The sequence below is a fragment of the Ptychodera flava genome, chromosome 2, assembly GCF_041260155.1.
Source record: "Ptychodera flava strain L36383 chromosome 2, AS_Pfla_20210202, whole genome shotgun sequence".
NCBI classification, from domain to species: Eukaryota; Metazoa; Hemichordata; class Enteropneusta; family Ptychoderidae; genus Ptychodera; species Ptychodera flava.
Window position 1 is genome coordinate 14,400,935 of NC_091929.1, and position 17,935 is coordinate 14,418,869.

At 35.2% G+C, this 17,935-nt stretch overlaps 2 protein-coding genes across 2 annotated transcripts in view; both read right to left on the minus strand.

The window, feature by feature from the left end:
* Positions 1-17,935, minus strand: part of LOC139115422 (synaptotagmin-12-like) — a 402,617-nt gene that overhangs the window by 242,400 nt on the left and 142,282 nt on the right. The gene's annotated exons all lie outside the window — the stretch shown is intronic.
* LOC139115393 (EF-hand calcium-binding domain-containing protein 6-like) overlaps positions 1-17,935 on the minus strand; it is a 43,526-nt gene that overhangs the window by 18,620 nt on the left and 6,971 nt on the right. The window contains exons 2-5 of the mRNA XM_070677478.1: positions 13,346-13,437; positions 1,368-1,540; positions 938-1,004; positions 245-417 (exon numbers count right to left, since the gene is read on the minus strand). Of these exons, the coding sequence (XP_070533579.1) occupies positions 245-417; positions 938-1,004; positions 1,368-1,540; positions 13,346-13,437 (505 nt within the window). The remainder of the gene's footprint in view (positions 1-244; positions 418-937; positions 1,005-1,367; positions 1,541-13,345; positions 13,438-17,935) is intronic.

The window sequence follows — 17,935 nt, forward strand, 5'->3', positions numbered from 1 at the left end:
GTGAAGTTTCATGACTTCCAAAAGTTTTTTTTATAATCAACTGTTGAAAAAGACTCATTACTGTACCTACATTATACCGGTATAATGGCTGTACAGAGAAATATATCTTAGCATTTTAATTCAGGATATGGGCCTCACTACAGGGGTAGAAAATGTGACAATAACTACCATATAAATATTCTCTACAAATGTACAAGAAAATGCAGTGAAAATCTCACAATCCTATGATTCTATCGTAACTTACCCTTCTTGCACCCTTTGTTTTAACAATGCAATGGCAAAGGCAGCACTGGCGTATTCTCTCTGTGCCTCTCGTACAGCGTTTTTATCTCTGAGTCCTTCTTCTGGATGCATGCGTTTTCTCTCGGCCGACAGTTCTTTCTTGGCAACCGGACTGAGCCACTCTCTTTGAACAACCTGGATTACAAAGAAAAGTGGACATGTATTTTAGAAGATAAATAACGATAATGCCATGTTAAGCAGATGAAAGAAACGGTCTGAACTGATGATATGGCTAGGAAAGCTTTTAATAATACAGCAAATGAGACAACAGTGTGGACAAAGATGCCTTGATGACGTCAATTATTCATAAGATTTAACTTTTTGAGTCAGCTTCAAACTCAAAAATATGTACTCTTTTGAAAACATTTTGACAATTCTGGATTTTGATTAAGAGAACACTGGTAGAGTTCCTTGACCTTTGCAAGTTTCCAAGATGATTGTAAAATGGCTAGCCTTTAGTATCCTGAATTTTCTAATTAGCACTAGACTTCATTGATATAGTTTTATGTAAAGAGAACCTTGTTCCGACAGTAAGTAAATATTTCCATATAGGCCTACAAAATATTGCTCAATTATAAAAATCACAGTACAATGTAATAGTGATAGCTATTTAAGTGTGGATTACAAAGAAATGCACACAAATATAAATGTTTACCTCATTTTCTCGAAATCTTCCCACAAAATCATCAAATGATATTGCCTCTGCTTTATCAAGACCAATCCTGTAAAGGAAAACAAATTTGCTATGTAATGACTTTCTCTCTTTTATAGTACAATAGGTGCTAACATGCATATTTCACAATGAAATATTGAAAATCCTTCTTGTCACATATCTGTTGAGCAAAGTGTCTGTAACTACGGTACTTGAAGTCTTCAATATTTTGAATGTATTGTTTGTACATGCACTTTGACATGACCGCTGTTCAGTCCCTAATTCAAGAAAAGCCTCTTTTTACTTTTTGTGATAATTTGCATTATTACTCAAATTAGTACCATACTGCATATCTGCTGGCAAGATATCATTAGATCTCAACAAGGGCAGGAACATTTTTGCCGTTGAGGGTCAATATTGTCATATCAGTTACCTTGTTAGTAGTTTATGTTGCTGCTCTGGAGTCAGATAACCACAGAGATGATATATAATTCTTGATAGCGCTATCCTGGAGACAGTTCCTTTGCCCTGTGGATCATTGGCCCTGAAGAGTTGCTTGAGTCCGTAAAAACCAGTTGTGAGTTTCTCTTTAACAAGTTCATAAAGCTGTGAATTGAGAAAAAGAGAATTTCAATGATTAGAGTGCGAAAAATGAAGTAATAAAGATATTACAATATACATGTACATGTAAAGAGACCAGCAGTTAATTAGTGTAGATCACACAGGGCCACTTATATTGCTCAGGTCAAAGTACAATATCACACCGGTCCAGATACAATATCACATCGGTCCAGATACAATATCGCACAGGTCCAGATAGAATATCACACCGGTCCAGATACAATATCGCACAGGTCCGGGTACAATATCGCACAGGTCCAGGTACAATATCGCACAGGTCCAGATACAATATCACACCGGTCCAGATACAATATCGCACAGGTCCAGGTACAATATCGCACAGCTCCAGGTACAATATGGCACAGGTTCAGGTACAATATCGCATAAATCCAGGCTCAATATCACTTAGATCCATTTATATCACTCAGGTCCAGGTACAATATTGCTCAGGTCTAAGTACATGTTCAATATCGCCCAGATCCAGTTATATCACTCAGGTCCGGGTACAATATAATGTTGCTCATGCCCATGTACCGGTACAATATCACTCAGGTCCAGGTACCAGTATACAGCAGTAACTTAATATGTGTACTAGGGTATACATGTATGTATTTTATTTCTGAATCTGGACAAAGTATTATACTTGATATTCTAACGATTGGATTATTTGAAGAAAGTGTGCGTCAATGTAACGTAACAAACACTGTTTATTCAAATTTACATGCATTTGGAATTCTGCAGCTTTTATGAACTTAACTTTCCCAATGATGTCAGGCAAAACTTTGTGACTCATTTTGCAACTACACTGAAAGACACATGAAAATGAAAGCTTCTCAATTGGACAGACACTCAGTAGACCACATAGTCATATTATAAACGACCACATGACCAAAAATTCATTGAAAATGTGTTCTGGTATTTGTACTTCCAATCAATTGAGTATGCCAAGGTTGGTCACCTTCTAAGATGGCAATTAGCCTTTGTAAAGACATCATTAATGAAGACACAAGAAAGCTGTGTTATTTCCCAGTGGATAACAAAATGGTTAACGATCACCACTAAATACCTTACTCTATTGTTCAAGTTTGCTAATCAATAACACACAATACTAAGCTTACAAACTTGCCAGGCACACACTGAGGAAAAAGGATCTTGAGCAATTTAAATAATTCTAATATCATATGGGCATAGGTACAGTAACAACCATAGTAACTGAAAAAAGTTGGCTGATTTTACCCGTTTTCCTGTCATGGTTTTGCCCAAACCCATTGTTATGAGTCACAGTGATTACTGTGGACCTGCAGTTTTATATACATGTAGGGATAGGAAGAACATGTTATGGAAGATACAACAATTTTGACATACTATTGTAAATAGGGTACAATAATCAACAAACCAATTAGAAAGCTCTCTACCTGTAACCTTGCTAGTGACACATCATAGTTATCTTTTTGGCAATAACTACATGTACAGTACATGTACATACATATCATACTCACAGAATCAGCCATTTAACTGGACAACTGTCAGGTTAAACTCAATATTTGCTCTGACGAAATGACAATTTATCAAACAAGCTTGGCAGCCACCATTATATAATGATCAACAGGTGTGATTCCAACCTCACTACAGCAACATTGCTCAGCTATTGGTGGTACTTCAATAATCCAATTTTACTGACGTTTATGCCATTTTTATTGGATTTTATATCTATATACACAAAGTCAGTCCCAATTTCTGGATAAATTCTTTTACTTCTAGCAAATGTAGTTGCAGAACATTAGTATTGTGCAGCGACAAGGAAATTGAAAAGGCACAATGGAACACCAATGGAACCTAGCAACAATCAAACCCCTGCAATCTATTTCTTAAAGAACTCATTAAATATAGTATATAGGTGTATGAATGTCTTTTATATTGGTTTAGAAATTGATTAAACAACAGCCGGTGTTCATCATTAACAAAATTAAAATGCACACTTCACTTGGCAATTGTGATATTTGATCGTCATTATCAGACACGTTATTTGTCATTAGAATGCAATGTTTCACAGTAAAATGGATCCAAACTTGGTAGCTTTGATATTTTTGTAGCTGGGATGGATTCATCAATACATTAAAAGCTTCTGGGCAAGCAATCCAGTTGTCTACTGTCATAGGTAGGCTAGAGTATACCGGTATGTTGTACGCACGTGCTACAAGTATGAGCGCCCTCGCATGACAAGTCTTGAGGTCTTGAGGTCAAATGCAATTCATTTTTTTTGCTTTTTGCTGGAACAAATAAATTTATCAGTGTAGTTGTGAATTAGGCTATATTACCGCAATGTACATCCATTATAAATACAACCATGATTAGCAACTGTAACTTACCAAAAATAAACAACACACTTGTCGACCAACAATAAATATCAAATTTGATTTGAAATATTGTGCTTTAACAATGGTAATATTTACACATAGTTCACTGTTACTAGGCAACTGGTTAAAAGTACATTTACACTGGGGAAAACATTTCAGTGTAAAAACATTTTGACATAATTATTCTAATCTATTAAAATTTCTTTTGCAAAGAATCTACATTAACAAACAGTGATTTGGCAATTTCTGCTGTTTACATACTTCCCTTCATCCCTAAACCATGAAGTTTAACCCTAATTTGTAATCTTCTTCAATACTACTTATGGCAAAAAACAGTTATCGAAACTACTGAAAGTAACATACAGTAAATATTGTCTACAAAACAAGTAACACACAAGTACACGCATCTGCCGTGCATATGGAGGTGGGTGTGTCATAATTATAGGTATTAATACATTTCAGTAAACTTGCAAACGTTACCACGTTGAGAACTGACAATTACAATTGTCAGTAAATCCACACTCAAACAATTAGGGCTTAGGTACATGTGTACCCATCATCTAATTACTCAGAGCTAAGCCTTATTTTAATCCAATCAAATGCCATTTAATATCTTTCACATTGCACATCTGTTCAACATTTAATATTGATGTCTGGATCACCTGCCTTGAGGAACAAAGTACACAATTACTAAATCCGGTATACCTGTATATCGTATTCCTAATGTACAACTTGCATACCAGTATAGTATCTCAACAGCATAAATACTTGCATAAAGTCATTCAGTGTTCAAAATGATGATGGTACATAACTCTAATAGTGTCAAATACATGTATTACCCTGTTCCTGACCTGTAGACAAAATTACTTTCCTCTGACAAACAAACACTGCAACAACGACAATGCAGAGGGACTCATGGGAGGGGTAGTCTGCTTGATCAAGCGATCGTCTTCTTGATCTGTCGATCACATATACTTGTTGCTCTTCCCTGGTACTTTGAGAATTGATGCATTAAGCTCTAAAGCTCTGTACATTAAACCTGCTTATACATGGTGAGAAAAAAAATTGTGGAAGCACTTTAATGTGTAATCCATTGACCTTTTCTTGTTACAGATAACTCTATATTATTTCTTTCTATATTATTTCTCTATATTATTTCTATATTATTATTTCATGAAAATATTCATCAATATCAAATAACATAGATTAGTCCTTGCAATTATTATTCTGTACTATGGCTATATTGCTGTTCCATCTTGTAATCGCATTGCTACTGATGCTTTCATATATGAGATTAATAAAATAGCGTCAATGACACTGTAGCTCCCATCCTGGACTATTTAGTGTTTGTTCTCTGGTCAGATATTTGAACATGTGTGAAAGGGATAAAGTGCATGAAGTGAAAATACTTAAATGTAATGTACTGGAGACAGTGAAATATGTTTAATGTATTTATTCAGAATATAAAATGGAAAAAATACAGAATTAGATATATCGAATACTGTGATACAACCATTAACTCAACAAGTCATTTACGATGACATAGTCCCACTTGTAATAGGAATATTAGTCTTGATGGGGCAGGAAAATGTGGTCATTAAGAAGTATCACTGGAGTGTATATGTTGAGATCTATGGGCACATAGGTCTATGTCGTTGTTCCTAATTTGAAACACATGAGGCATGTCTAAGTAGTGGTTCTAAATCGGGAAAAAGATCACACCTCTAGCAGTATTGGCCAGCCAAGAAATACATATGCGCATTATAAATGAGGTACAAGATGTGACATCTTAAGGTCTAATATCCTATCAAAATTGGAGGGTATAGAACTTGTGGTTACTGAAATATGCATATATATGTATAATCAAGGTCAAAGGTCATCGAGGTCACATGACATTTTGAAAAAAAAAATTATATTGCTAATTAATCCCTATGTGCCAAAAAATCAGATCTCTAGCTCTATTCGCTTGCCCAGAATTAGATGTGTACATAATTAATGAAGTAAAGCGTGTGTTGTCATAAGGTCTCCCATCCTACTAAATACAAAGGACATAGCACTTGTGGTTACTTATTTATTGACATAAACATATATTTTAGGTAAAAGGTCATCGAAGTCACATGACATTTGGTCAAAAAATTTCTCTCCTATAGTTATCCCTATATACCAAAAATCAGACATCCAGCTCTATTGGCTCGCTCAGAATGAGATATGCGCATAATTATTGAGGTACAGTATGTGGCGTCATAAGGTGTCCAATCATACCAAACATGAAGGGTGTAGCACTTGTGGTTACCGAGTTATGGAAAAATATGTATATTTGAGGTCAAAGGTCACCGAGGTCACGTGACATTTTGTCAAAAAAATTGTATTGCTAAGTTATCCCTATATACCGAAAATCAGACATCCAGCTCTATTGTCTCGCTCAGAATGAGATATGCGCATAATTATTGAGGTACAGTATGTGGCGTCATAAGGTGTCCAATCATACCAAACATGAAGGGTGTAGCACTTGTGGTTACCGAGTTATGGAAAAATATGTATATTTGAGGTCAAAGGTCACCGAGGTCACGTGACATTTTGTCAAAAAAATTGTATTGCTAATTAATCCCTATATACCAGAAAATCAGACCTCTAGCTCTATTGGCTCGCTCAGAATGAGATATGCGCATAATTATTGAGGTACAGTATGTGGCGTCATAAGGTGTCCAATCATACCAAACATGAAGGGTGTAGCACTTGTGGTTACCGAGTTATGGAAAAATATGTATATTTAAGGTCAAAGGTCACCGAGGTCACGTGACATTTTGTCAAAAAAATTGTTTTGCTAAGTTATCCCTATATACCAAAAATCAGACCTCTAGCTCTATTGGCTCGCTCAAAATTAGATATGCGCATAATTAATGAGGTACAATATGTGGCGTCATAAGGTGTCCCACCATACCATACATGAAGGCTGTAGCACTTGTGGTTACTGAGTTATGGACAAATATGTATATTTGAGGTCAAAGGTCACCAAGGTCACGTGACATTTGTCAAAAAATTGTTTTGCTAAGTTATCCCTATATACCAAAAATCAGACCTCTTGCTCTATTGGCTCGCTCAAAATTAGATATGCGCATAAGTAATGAGGTACAATATGTGGCGTCATAAGGTGTCCCATCATACCATACATGAAGGCTGTAGCACTTGTGGTTACTGAGTTATGGACAAATATGTATATTTGAGGTCAAAGGTCACCGAGGTCACGTGACATTTTGTCAAAAAAATTGTATTGCTAAGTTATCCCTATATACCAAAAATCAGACCTCTAGCTCTATTGGCTCGCTCAAAATTAGATATGCACATAATTAATGAGGTACAATATGTGGCGTCATAAGGTGTCCCATCATACCATACATGAAGGCTGTAGCACTTGTGGTTGCTGAGTTATGGACAAATATGTATATTTGAGGTCAAAGGTCACCGAGGTCACATGACATTTTGTCAAAAAAATTGTTTTGCTAAGTTATCCCTATATACCAAAAATCAGACCTCTAGCTCTATTGGCTCGCTCAAAATTAGATATGTGCATAATTAATGAGGTACAATATGTGGCGTCATAAGCTGTCCCATCATACCATATATGAAGGGTGGTAGCACTTGTGGTTACTGAGTTATGGACAAATATGTATATTTGAGATCAAAGGTCATCAAGGTCACATGACAGTTTTTCAAAATATCCGAGATATCTGCGTGAACGGATGGACTCACGGATGGACGAACAGACGGACATGACCCAATCTATAAGCTCACTGGACTTCATCCGTGGGGACTAAAAATTGTGTCACTGCATCCTTTTTGCAATATGAATACGATGAGAAACTAAATTTTTATTTTTTGTGGCCTTATACATGGGAGTCTATGGAGATCTGCCTTATACATGGGAGTCTATGGACGTGTAAACTAAAAATATGCAAATTTCACCACGATTTGCCCAAATTTGGGAAAGGTCACTCCTATGCACTTCCATACCAAGTTTCAAATCAATCGGACTTGTGGTTTCAGAGCAGGAGATTTTTTGACCAAAAATGGGAGAAAATTACAAAAAAATTCATGAAAAATAGCAAGTCCAAGATACTGACCCAAGATGCGCACAATCATTTCATGTCAGCCTAAAGTACTTACATGCTAATTTTTCATGTAATCTGCTCAGTGGTTATTGAGTTTTTTCAATTTTGACTGTTTTTACATTTTTTCACTTAATTTGCATATTTTTGGCAATGACAACTTCATTTGAACAAATCTCATCTACAGCCCATCATCCATGTACAACCAAATATCAAGATGAAATGTGCAGCGGTTTTGGAGTTTTTGATGTTGACGGACAGACATACAGACATACAGACATACAGACATTTTCCTAGCCTATAAGAATAGCTTCCATTGCCATATATACATATGGCTATGGGAGCTAAAACAGAATGTGCTTGTTAAATCAATAAAATGTGAAAAATGCAAGAAATATAACAATGTTCTATTTCGTCAGTTGCTGTGCACACCCTAGACTGATTAGTTTGGCTTTTTCATTGCTGCTATTTGAGTTAGAAAAATATACCATTGGTTCAGTACTTAGGAAGGAGGCAAAACATTAATTGGAACAGCCTCTTGAAATTGACACTTGCTCTTGTTCCCACCATGGCAACCATTGCCTATTAATAGACCAATCAGGAAGCGGCCATTCGTTTACCTTAGTTACTGACAGGAAGTAGCACATGTCAAGAGCTCTCAAGGTAGTCTCAGAGCATCTGTGTTTGCATTAATGCATTTCAAAAGTTTGCATGCATTCCCCTTTGCTCTGTACACCACAAAGGAAAAAACAACAACACTACCTTTTGACCCCAGGATGTTCAATTACTCTGAGGCTTTGAACAAACAGCGGAAAATAAATACTGTACCTGTACGTTCAGCTGAAGTAAACAGTGTGCAAGATGTTAGAACATGTACATGTATTGGAACTACCACTGTGACAGTGTTTGAACTATGTTATAATGCCTGAACAGTAACTCTGACCTCTATCGCTCTATTACTTCTAAACTGTCCGTACATTTTCCAGTACAGTCTGTTCTGTTTATGAAATGCAATTTCTTAATCTACTCCCAAAGTCATCTCTAAATGCTGGTACAATAAAGATTGAATTGTCTGATTTTGAATTTTGTTATTGATGGCCGAATACTACTGTGGACTGGAATTGAATTTATTCATCAAAAATAATAATGCATAGCATGAATATAATCAATTCGTTAATGGAAATATTCCAACAGGAGTTTCTTAAATGCAGCCATTTCACTTCTGTGTTCTGACAATATTTGTTCAATTCGCTATGATCACATCAAAGGAAATTGCTCAATTACACAAATACTAATGCATCACACACTGCCATTTAGTGCAATGTACATGTCCACTCCAGTCTACAATGTAGTTCCCATGACAACCGAGATGTGTCTTGCATTGCACTTGAGTTCTAAAAGTGAAATTGTTTGTTCAGTTTTAGTTCTATTCAATATAAATGCACACTATGTATGTAATTCCATTAATCAAATATGGACAATTATTGCAGAGAGAGAGAGAGAGAGCAAATATCATTAATTAGATTTTCTCAAAAGGAAAACAGTACAGGACAATTTTGAAAAGTTTTTTACAATAAGTAAAGTCCCACAGTTACTATAGTTGTTACCTATGCCCATATGATATTAGAATTACTTAATTACTGGTATATAACCTATTTCAAACACTGTATGCAATTTAATTGACAGAAACATTGTAACTTAAGTTAGATAGCACCTTGGGACAAATATTCGGTATATTGGGACTGTCAAATTTTTCCCATACTTCTGTGGTCTACAACTTGTTGGGACTCATTTTAAAACATGTGGAGTAGGAAAAAATTTCACGATTTCCGTTCTAAGAAAAAAAAAATTTACTTTTCCCCTTAGAGTTAACACAGAGATGGCGGTAATTTTGAATTTCAAATACTAATATCTGTAAATATTAGGTAATTTGTTTCTTCTAGTACCACATTTTGCACAGTGACCACCTCGGCTAATTTTTGTTCTTGATTTGGTAAGAAATGGTTAAAAATTTCATTGTTGAAAGTTTTACAAAAGGTTTACATATTTCACTTTCGAGGCACATACTTAAATTTACACATTAATGTATTTTACTTAGATACAAATTTTGAGGCACTTTAAAAAAAATGCGCAATCAGTTAAATTTTTAGGGGTGATTCCGAGAAAGACTGCAGGTAAAATAGCTAGAATCCCAGTGAACAAATATAATAACACAGAAAAACAGTATTTAGCTAATCTCATTATTTACAAAATACACACTGGACACAAAATGTGATTTGCTCTTACTAACCTTGTTACTCATCGCAAATGCATTAACTGCTTTCAAGTAAGCTTTTAAAATTCCAATCACACACTTGTATATACCGGTATAGGCACACACTTGAGTATAGCCATTTAATGTGATCTTATTGACTGTAAAGTACATAGTTACACCACTCCACTTCCAGTATGACCAGTAGTATACGCACAGTGTAACTTGGGAATTTGTTAATCCATAGACAGTAGAAGCTTCTATGTATACAAGCAGACTCTATGGTCAATCATCTTAGATTTGATCTTACCCTAAAAAAATATCTAAACCAGTGTTACGCTTATTTGACACCAAACTGTCAACATACGGTATGTCAATTGTCAGGAATTATAACAACTATAAGCTTGGTTATTGAACCACTCTTTTTTGAGATTGGAGATTTGGCCGAGCGGTTTTGTCAGTATAGCTTCTCTGCTAGGTGACTGGGTGCTGTACGATGTGAGTTGGAACCCGGTTGAAAACTAGTCGTATGGTACCAGTGCAGTATCAGAGGTCATGGGTCACATTCTGATGATGGCTGAGCTGGTTTTATTGATGTCTGTTACGCAAATATTGATATGTTTGGATTTCTTCTTTCAAGTAGGTGGAAAATCATTCTGGATCACAGCCAGCCAAGGATGGGAAGGAATGTACAGAGGGTGTATCAGCTGTGCATTACGTACCCTCAAAAATGGAAAATTTTTGATGGGGAAATATTATGTAGCTGGCCAAAAATAAGTGACTGGCTGACCAATTTGTGTAGTGACTGGTTAAAATGTACACATTGTATGGGCATAAACCATATCATTTATTATTTACAAGAATTCAAAAGCATGAGAAGTGATATTTTGAATTTAGGAATGGGAGAAATATACGACTTGAATGAATTGGGTGACCTCTGAGGAAATACTATTTTAATTGTGGTTAGTCTGTAGTGAAATTAATTACCATTCTGTGTTCTATCAACTGCATTTAATTGTAAGCTCACTACAACAACAATTTGGCTTGCCAAAAAACAGCCCTGGATATCTGATAAGTGCTCTGTTATTGCTGACATTTGACTTTCTGTCTGGAATAAAATTCAGAATTGTCCATGATTACGATGCATCTCTCACAAGTAATTAACCCTTTGTGTGCTGAAATTTTTCCCATCAAAATTTTACTGCAACATTTCACCAGTTTTTATGTATGTTTTCTGTAATTTTTTGGTAATTTTAGATCCAATGGACACCACATTTCATTGGCAATAGGTTTTTATCAAAATTTTGGCAAAAATCTGAAAAAATTTGACTGGGGTATATTTTATGAAGGCAACAAAAATTGACTTTGGTGTCCAGAGAATTAAATACATAACAAACCTTGGGAAGAATATGTGAAAACACTGTTAACATATGGTATAAAGATTGAAAGAAAATACTCCAAAGTGAGAAACAGCAACTTAACACTTTGAGCGCTGTAATTTTTTTCCCGCCAAAATTTAAGTGCAACATTTTACCAATTTTTATGAATTTTACTGTACTTTTTTTGATAATTTTGGACCAAATGGACATCACATTTCATTGGCTAGTTTTTTTCTCAAAATTTTGGCAAAAATCTGAAAAAAATTGACTGCTGTTTATTTTAGAAAGGGGACAAAAATAGACTTTGGCACTCAGAGGGTTAAAGTCCACAAAATGATTTGTCATTGATTTGTTTCTTCTGCCATTCCCTCTTTGCAGATAAACAACATCTAATTTGCCAATACACAACATCTAATTAAAATTACTATCTATTTGTGTACAGCTGTAATGACACACTATCAGTACGCATTAAAACATTTATTACAAAATGCTGTGACCTCACATGAAAAGGTCACCAGACTACTTCAATGCATTTTGTTTACTGTGGTTGCCATAGTGATGGGGATTCTGGCGCTGGTTTAGGTCAGTAAGAATTATCATATAGGCAATGAATATCACTTTAAGTGTTTGACCTTTGATAGCCCTGTGGTATCAGGGAGAATTTAAATGTTTCTGTGCTACGTTAGCTCAACACAGTAGCTCTGTGAATTGCTTTGAAGAAAAGAAAGCCAGTATAATTGTACAGGCCCTGTAGCTCCAAGCCAGAGGGATGAAATCATATACATTGAGAAATTAGGTTCTCTTCCTTCCCATTGCAAGTTTCAACAATCCGGTTCTTTGTCAGTTTTTTTTTTCTCCCACGTTGGAGAACACAAGTAAATCATTTTGGAATATTTCCTCTGGCTGTGTTCTTAAGCGGAACTCCAATAACATGATAGGGGTATAGAGGACATCTGTACCACGCTGATATTTAAGCAATAAAGTACACCCGGCAGCGACAGTATACAACACAATTTTGACCAGTTCACAACACATATATGCACAAGAGATAGCAAGTGCATACCAGTATATATATATAAAGTAAGCTAGTCAAAACAGAGTGGTATACCATCGCTAGGTGTGCTTTATTGGTATATCATGACAGTATATTGAAATTCTGGCATAGAACATCAAAAAGGATCTTTGCTCTTGTCAAGAGCCCATTCGTGAGCCAAATGTGCTATAATATCACTAATATACCACTGTTCTTTTCATGTCTCGACCGATCAGATTGATGTACTTTGTGCCATCAATAAACTGGTATGATATAACACTAATTCTATGCCAAAATTCTTATAAAAAATATCAATGACACCATGTACTCTGGTATGCATACACTTCCAGCCGAGCTTGAAAACGGAATAACTCTAGGAGCTCTCGTCCAGACTGCTGATATTTCACAGAAAATTGACCGGTCAGGGAAAATATAATTGGCAACGTTAGGCCTCATCTCGGAGTCATCAGACAACTTCAGAATAGCTGAAGGAACTAATGTAAACATACAATGTGTATATCAAATGTTTGTAGATTAAAATATAACAGCAGCATGGAGATTCTACCAGAATATGTGTGTATACCATCACTGCGTACATGTGCTTTTACAAACTTTTACTTTCCCAGTGTTTGTTTGTTCCCAGTGTTTGTTTGTTGTTTCTTACCTCATCAGGTCCATATTTATTCCTTGCAATAATGTCTAAATCATTGCCACCAGCCGTCTTGGCCCGTTTGTCTCCTGGTTTCTGTAAATGAACTGAAATAGATCAAATGTTATTACAAGTTGAACAAAATAGTATTTGAGAATAAAATTTTATTCACACCGGAAAACAATTTTATTTGTCATGAGAAGAAACAGGGTATGTACATACAACAGAAATGATACAAGCCAATTTTATTGATCACCATTGTGTGTTTTGATTTCATGTATATTGTAAATGATGCATTGTCTTTGCATGGCTAATACCTTGTATTTCAACGTATTTTTGGGACAAGAATAGTGAAATGTACATGGAACGAGTACATGTATCATGATAAAAATGTCAGCAAAAGGTACAGTTCCTGTCCCTCCATTGTAAACATCTGTACACAATTCATTTACAGTATGTGATACATTAATTAAAGGCCCAGTAATGCTAACTTTTGATGATTTTTTTTCACAACATTATTTTGTTTTTAATGTCAACCATAATTTCTCGTTCTACACTCAAAGCATGTTGAGATATCCAATATTCAGCTTGTCAACTCAGCCTGTACATGTGTAAACTGCATTGTTATAATCAAATATGAATTCTGGTCTGGATTTAAGTTCAAATGTCAACAATAACAGTGCAGTTTACACATCTAGTAGAAGACATGTTGACAAGCTGAATAGTGTGTGTTTCAACGTACTTCAATGGAGTACAGTACAAATGACATACAAAATAAAAATAATGAAAAAAATCACCAAAAATTAAAGTAATACTCTCCCAAATAAGGTACCTGTATTGATACATTTTGTATAATAAAAAAAATATGTGTATTGATGGAGTTTTTTTTCTTGTATTTGAATTTGTACAAGCATACAAGACATTGCCATTTATAAATCTCAATGTCCTCAATATGACTATCACCATGACGATGACATGTACATGTGAGGTATATGCATGCAGGTGCCTCACAGTACTGCATAGATACCACATACATGTATACCTCTGTCTCTGTATCATACAGTTTATAGATTTGGTCTATATGTATCATAAGAAATGGAATGTGGAAAGTGAAGTAATGGGAATGTAAAACCTACATGTAGCTCAGGGTATTTTAATTCTGATATATATTTCATGATCAACATCAGTGTATCGAAAGCCAAAGGGTCACTCATTGAATTTTCATTGCATTGATATCAGAAGAACCAATTACATTATTCACACATTTCCTAATTAGACTGCACAACAGAGCAATTGTATGGATGTCACAAATTGAAAATTTATTTTAATCTTGTCACTGATCGAAACCAATAGGTTTCAAAGCAGGAATTGTAACACTGCTGAATACGGGCAATAATGTTTTTAATTATTCATTTTTATTGCCATTCTGAGTCTTGGTTTCCTTGACAACCATCATTAATTACCGGTACATTTGTGTTTGAGTAAATTATTAATATCTATCAAGTGTCAAGATGAATGATTTATGGGGAGTCTGCCTCTCAGAGACTTAAAAATTGCTCTTTCTGGTACAAGGATACTGACATAGATTACTATCCATCTATTCTGCATTTATACTGAAATTGCTGACTGTACGTTTTCCAATTTTCTGTTTAATTATTGATGATCAAAATAAACATGTAAAACATATCATGATTGTTGGACATTAAGAATTGATTCAGGTTTTATATTTCCTTTTACAACGGGTAGCAATACTACATGTACATGTAAATTCTCATAGTATGTACATGTATCACCATATACAGTTTTCTAAAGCTGATTCAGGCAATATAATACTGGTATACACACTAACTGTATCATATATCAATGTCTACTTTAATTTTTTTAATGTACACAGGTAGCATACAGTCCCATAAAAATATGAGACCAGTTAAAACTTTACATATATTTTGCCAAGATAATACTGGAATATCTTTATATAATATCTGAAAACAAGACTTTTTGCTTAATACCCACAACAATTGTGTATTTCTTTTCATCAAATTCGATGTATATAACTGGGATATTCCATTTCAGTTTATTATTTATTAAAAAAATTATTATTATTAAAAACTTCTTTAAAGCGCACTACACATACGTCTCAGCGCGCTGTACATGACTGAAGAAAAAAAAATACATGACTAAAATGAGAGCAAAGATAGTTTTAAAATAAAAAGTCACAAATATCGCAAAGAAATTAAGAACGGAAGTAAAAACAGCGTAAAATGAGCAAAATGGCTAAAATCACAGATGATAAAACTCGGTAAAAAGGTAAGTCTTCAAAGCACGTTTAAAACATTCAACATTTTTTGCAGAGCGAATCTCTGATGGCAATGAATTCCAAAGGAAAGGAGCATGAACAGAAAAGGCCCTATGGCCATAGGACTTATTATACTTCCCTTTAGGCGGGACTAAATGTATTTTTTCCATGGACCGGAGATTTCTTGCCGGAACATACAACTCAATTAAGTCGCTCAAGTACATGGGTGCAATACCATTAATAATTTTATAAGTAATTAACAGAACCTTGAATCTTATTCGAGCTTCGATTGGAAGCCAATGCAGGTCGATCAACACGGGTGTAATATGGTCAAATTTGCGTGATTGTGTGACGAGACGTGCAGCAGCATTTTGAACTGACTGCAATCGAGAAAGCTGTTCTTTTGATACTCCGTATAAGAGACTATTGCAGTAGTCCAATTGGGATGTGACGAAGGCATGGATCAATGTCTCGGTGGTACTTCTGTCAAGTAATCTGCGGATCTTGCTGATACGGTAGAGAGAATAATATCCGTTTACGAGTTAAATACAGATTTCGACAGTCATTGCAGTAGTTACATTGTATATAAGAAATATAATATGTCGAGCAATGCAAATTTGCAATGAACTAAAAATACTTTTGATTTGAATCTGTAGTCTGTTAAAACATAGAACTTGGAAGCAATATCATGCTGCAATAGTGAAAATTTTTAGGAAAGGATTTTATTAAAGAAAGCTGTAGTGTCGACAAATATTTGTTTTTTTGCAAACCTGCAAATGTGAAACACACACTACCTGTTGCCAAATTAGCAACACATACATGTATGTACATATGCCAAGTATTTATTAAACCACAAAATGTCCGCCAACCCACAAACTGAAGATTAAAATCTATAAACACAACAAACTACGCCACTGGTTGTCAGGCATTTCAAGATCCATGCTGAGAATAATTGTGTTTTACACAATGGGAGATTGCATTGAGAATGAAACGTCCATGGTATTTGGCAAGTTCATTTTAGTCTATAGTGAATGCTGAAGGCTGCAGCACTGTTATGCTAGAAGCTTACAATTTACAGAATTTCTGCTGACAAGACTTACATGCACTGTGCATGTATCATTGCATCACTACCTAAGATGTACACACATATTGACATGCCTACGGGTATTGGTATCACATTCCTGTGGAAAGCAGGTAGTTTAATGGCCAGCCCGGGGTGGCCAGCACATGCACAAATTGTGGATATGAAATTTTGCTGCATTTTAACTTAATGTTTATTTCCAGGAATAGGTACAGTGTACAGTAGACATGTACACGAAGGGCTTGTTGGAGATGCGGGAACTGTTCAGTTGACTGTGACATCTCATGATACTCTGCAACTATTTACGTACTTGTCAATATTCTATACACATCTCTATGTCTTTCTCAGACAATATCCAGTACTGCCAATGGGAATTACCTGCAATCCAAAATATTTATTGCTACAACTAATTGGTTTTAGATCAAACATAGTCTCTGTAGCCATGGCAACAATGAAAGGAGCTTTTCCTGACATCAACAAACAAATTTCAGAAAGTCTAAAACAACCACACTCTATTAGGCTTGTAATGCATTTCACAAGCTTGGTGGACAATTTACCTGAGTCAACACTGCAACCCAAACATGCACACCGTAAAAGATACGATTTGTTTACCTAGGTTCAAGTCATGATTGGTTTTGTTTGTAATGCAATTTGTGGACAATTGAGGTGTGACAGTGTTAAGCTGTATCTGTGTCTTTCATTGTTTACTGTGAACTATTCAGCAGTGGAGGTACAGTGTCAGTGAGACAAGGCAGTGTATACTTCCACAACACACTGACACTGCAAGTAATGTCAGTGAGACCAGGGAGTGTATTTCAACAACACACTGAGATTGCAAAAATTGTAAATTACAAGTGCTATAATTTTGAAAGGCTACTACCATGAATGCATTGTATATTGAGAGAGAATATATAACTTATTTTACCCTGAATTAGAACAAGCATTTTATACCTGTAACATCCTCCATTGAAAATATTTGAAAAAATGCAATGCCTGTATATTTCACTTTTAAATATCAAAAAAGACTTGAATAAATCATTTGGGAAATTTGAGAAAGCTAGTCTTGACAAACTTTCTTTGAAGAAGCCAAATCAAGAGATTTACTGTGTTAGACCTTACGGTCAATCGTTGTACTCAGTGTTTCGTTAAAAATGAAGATAAGGGGAGAACCATTTGATTTCTGGGGGGGGGTATGGAGGAAGAGGGTATGGGAGCAAATTTTTTTTTC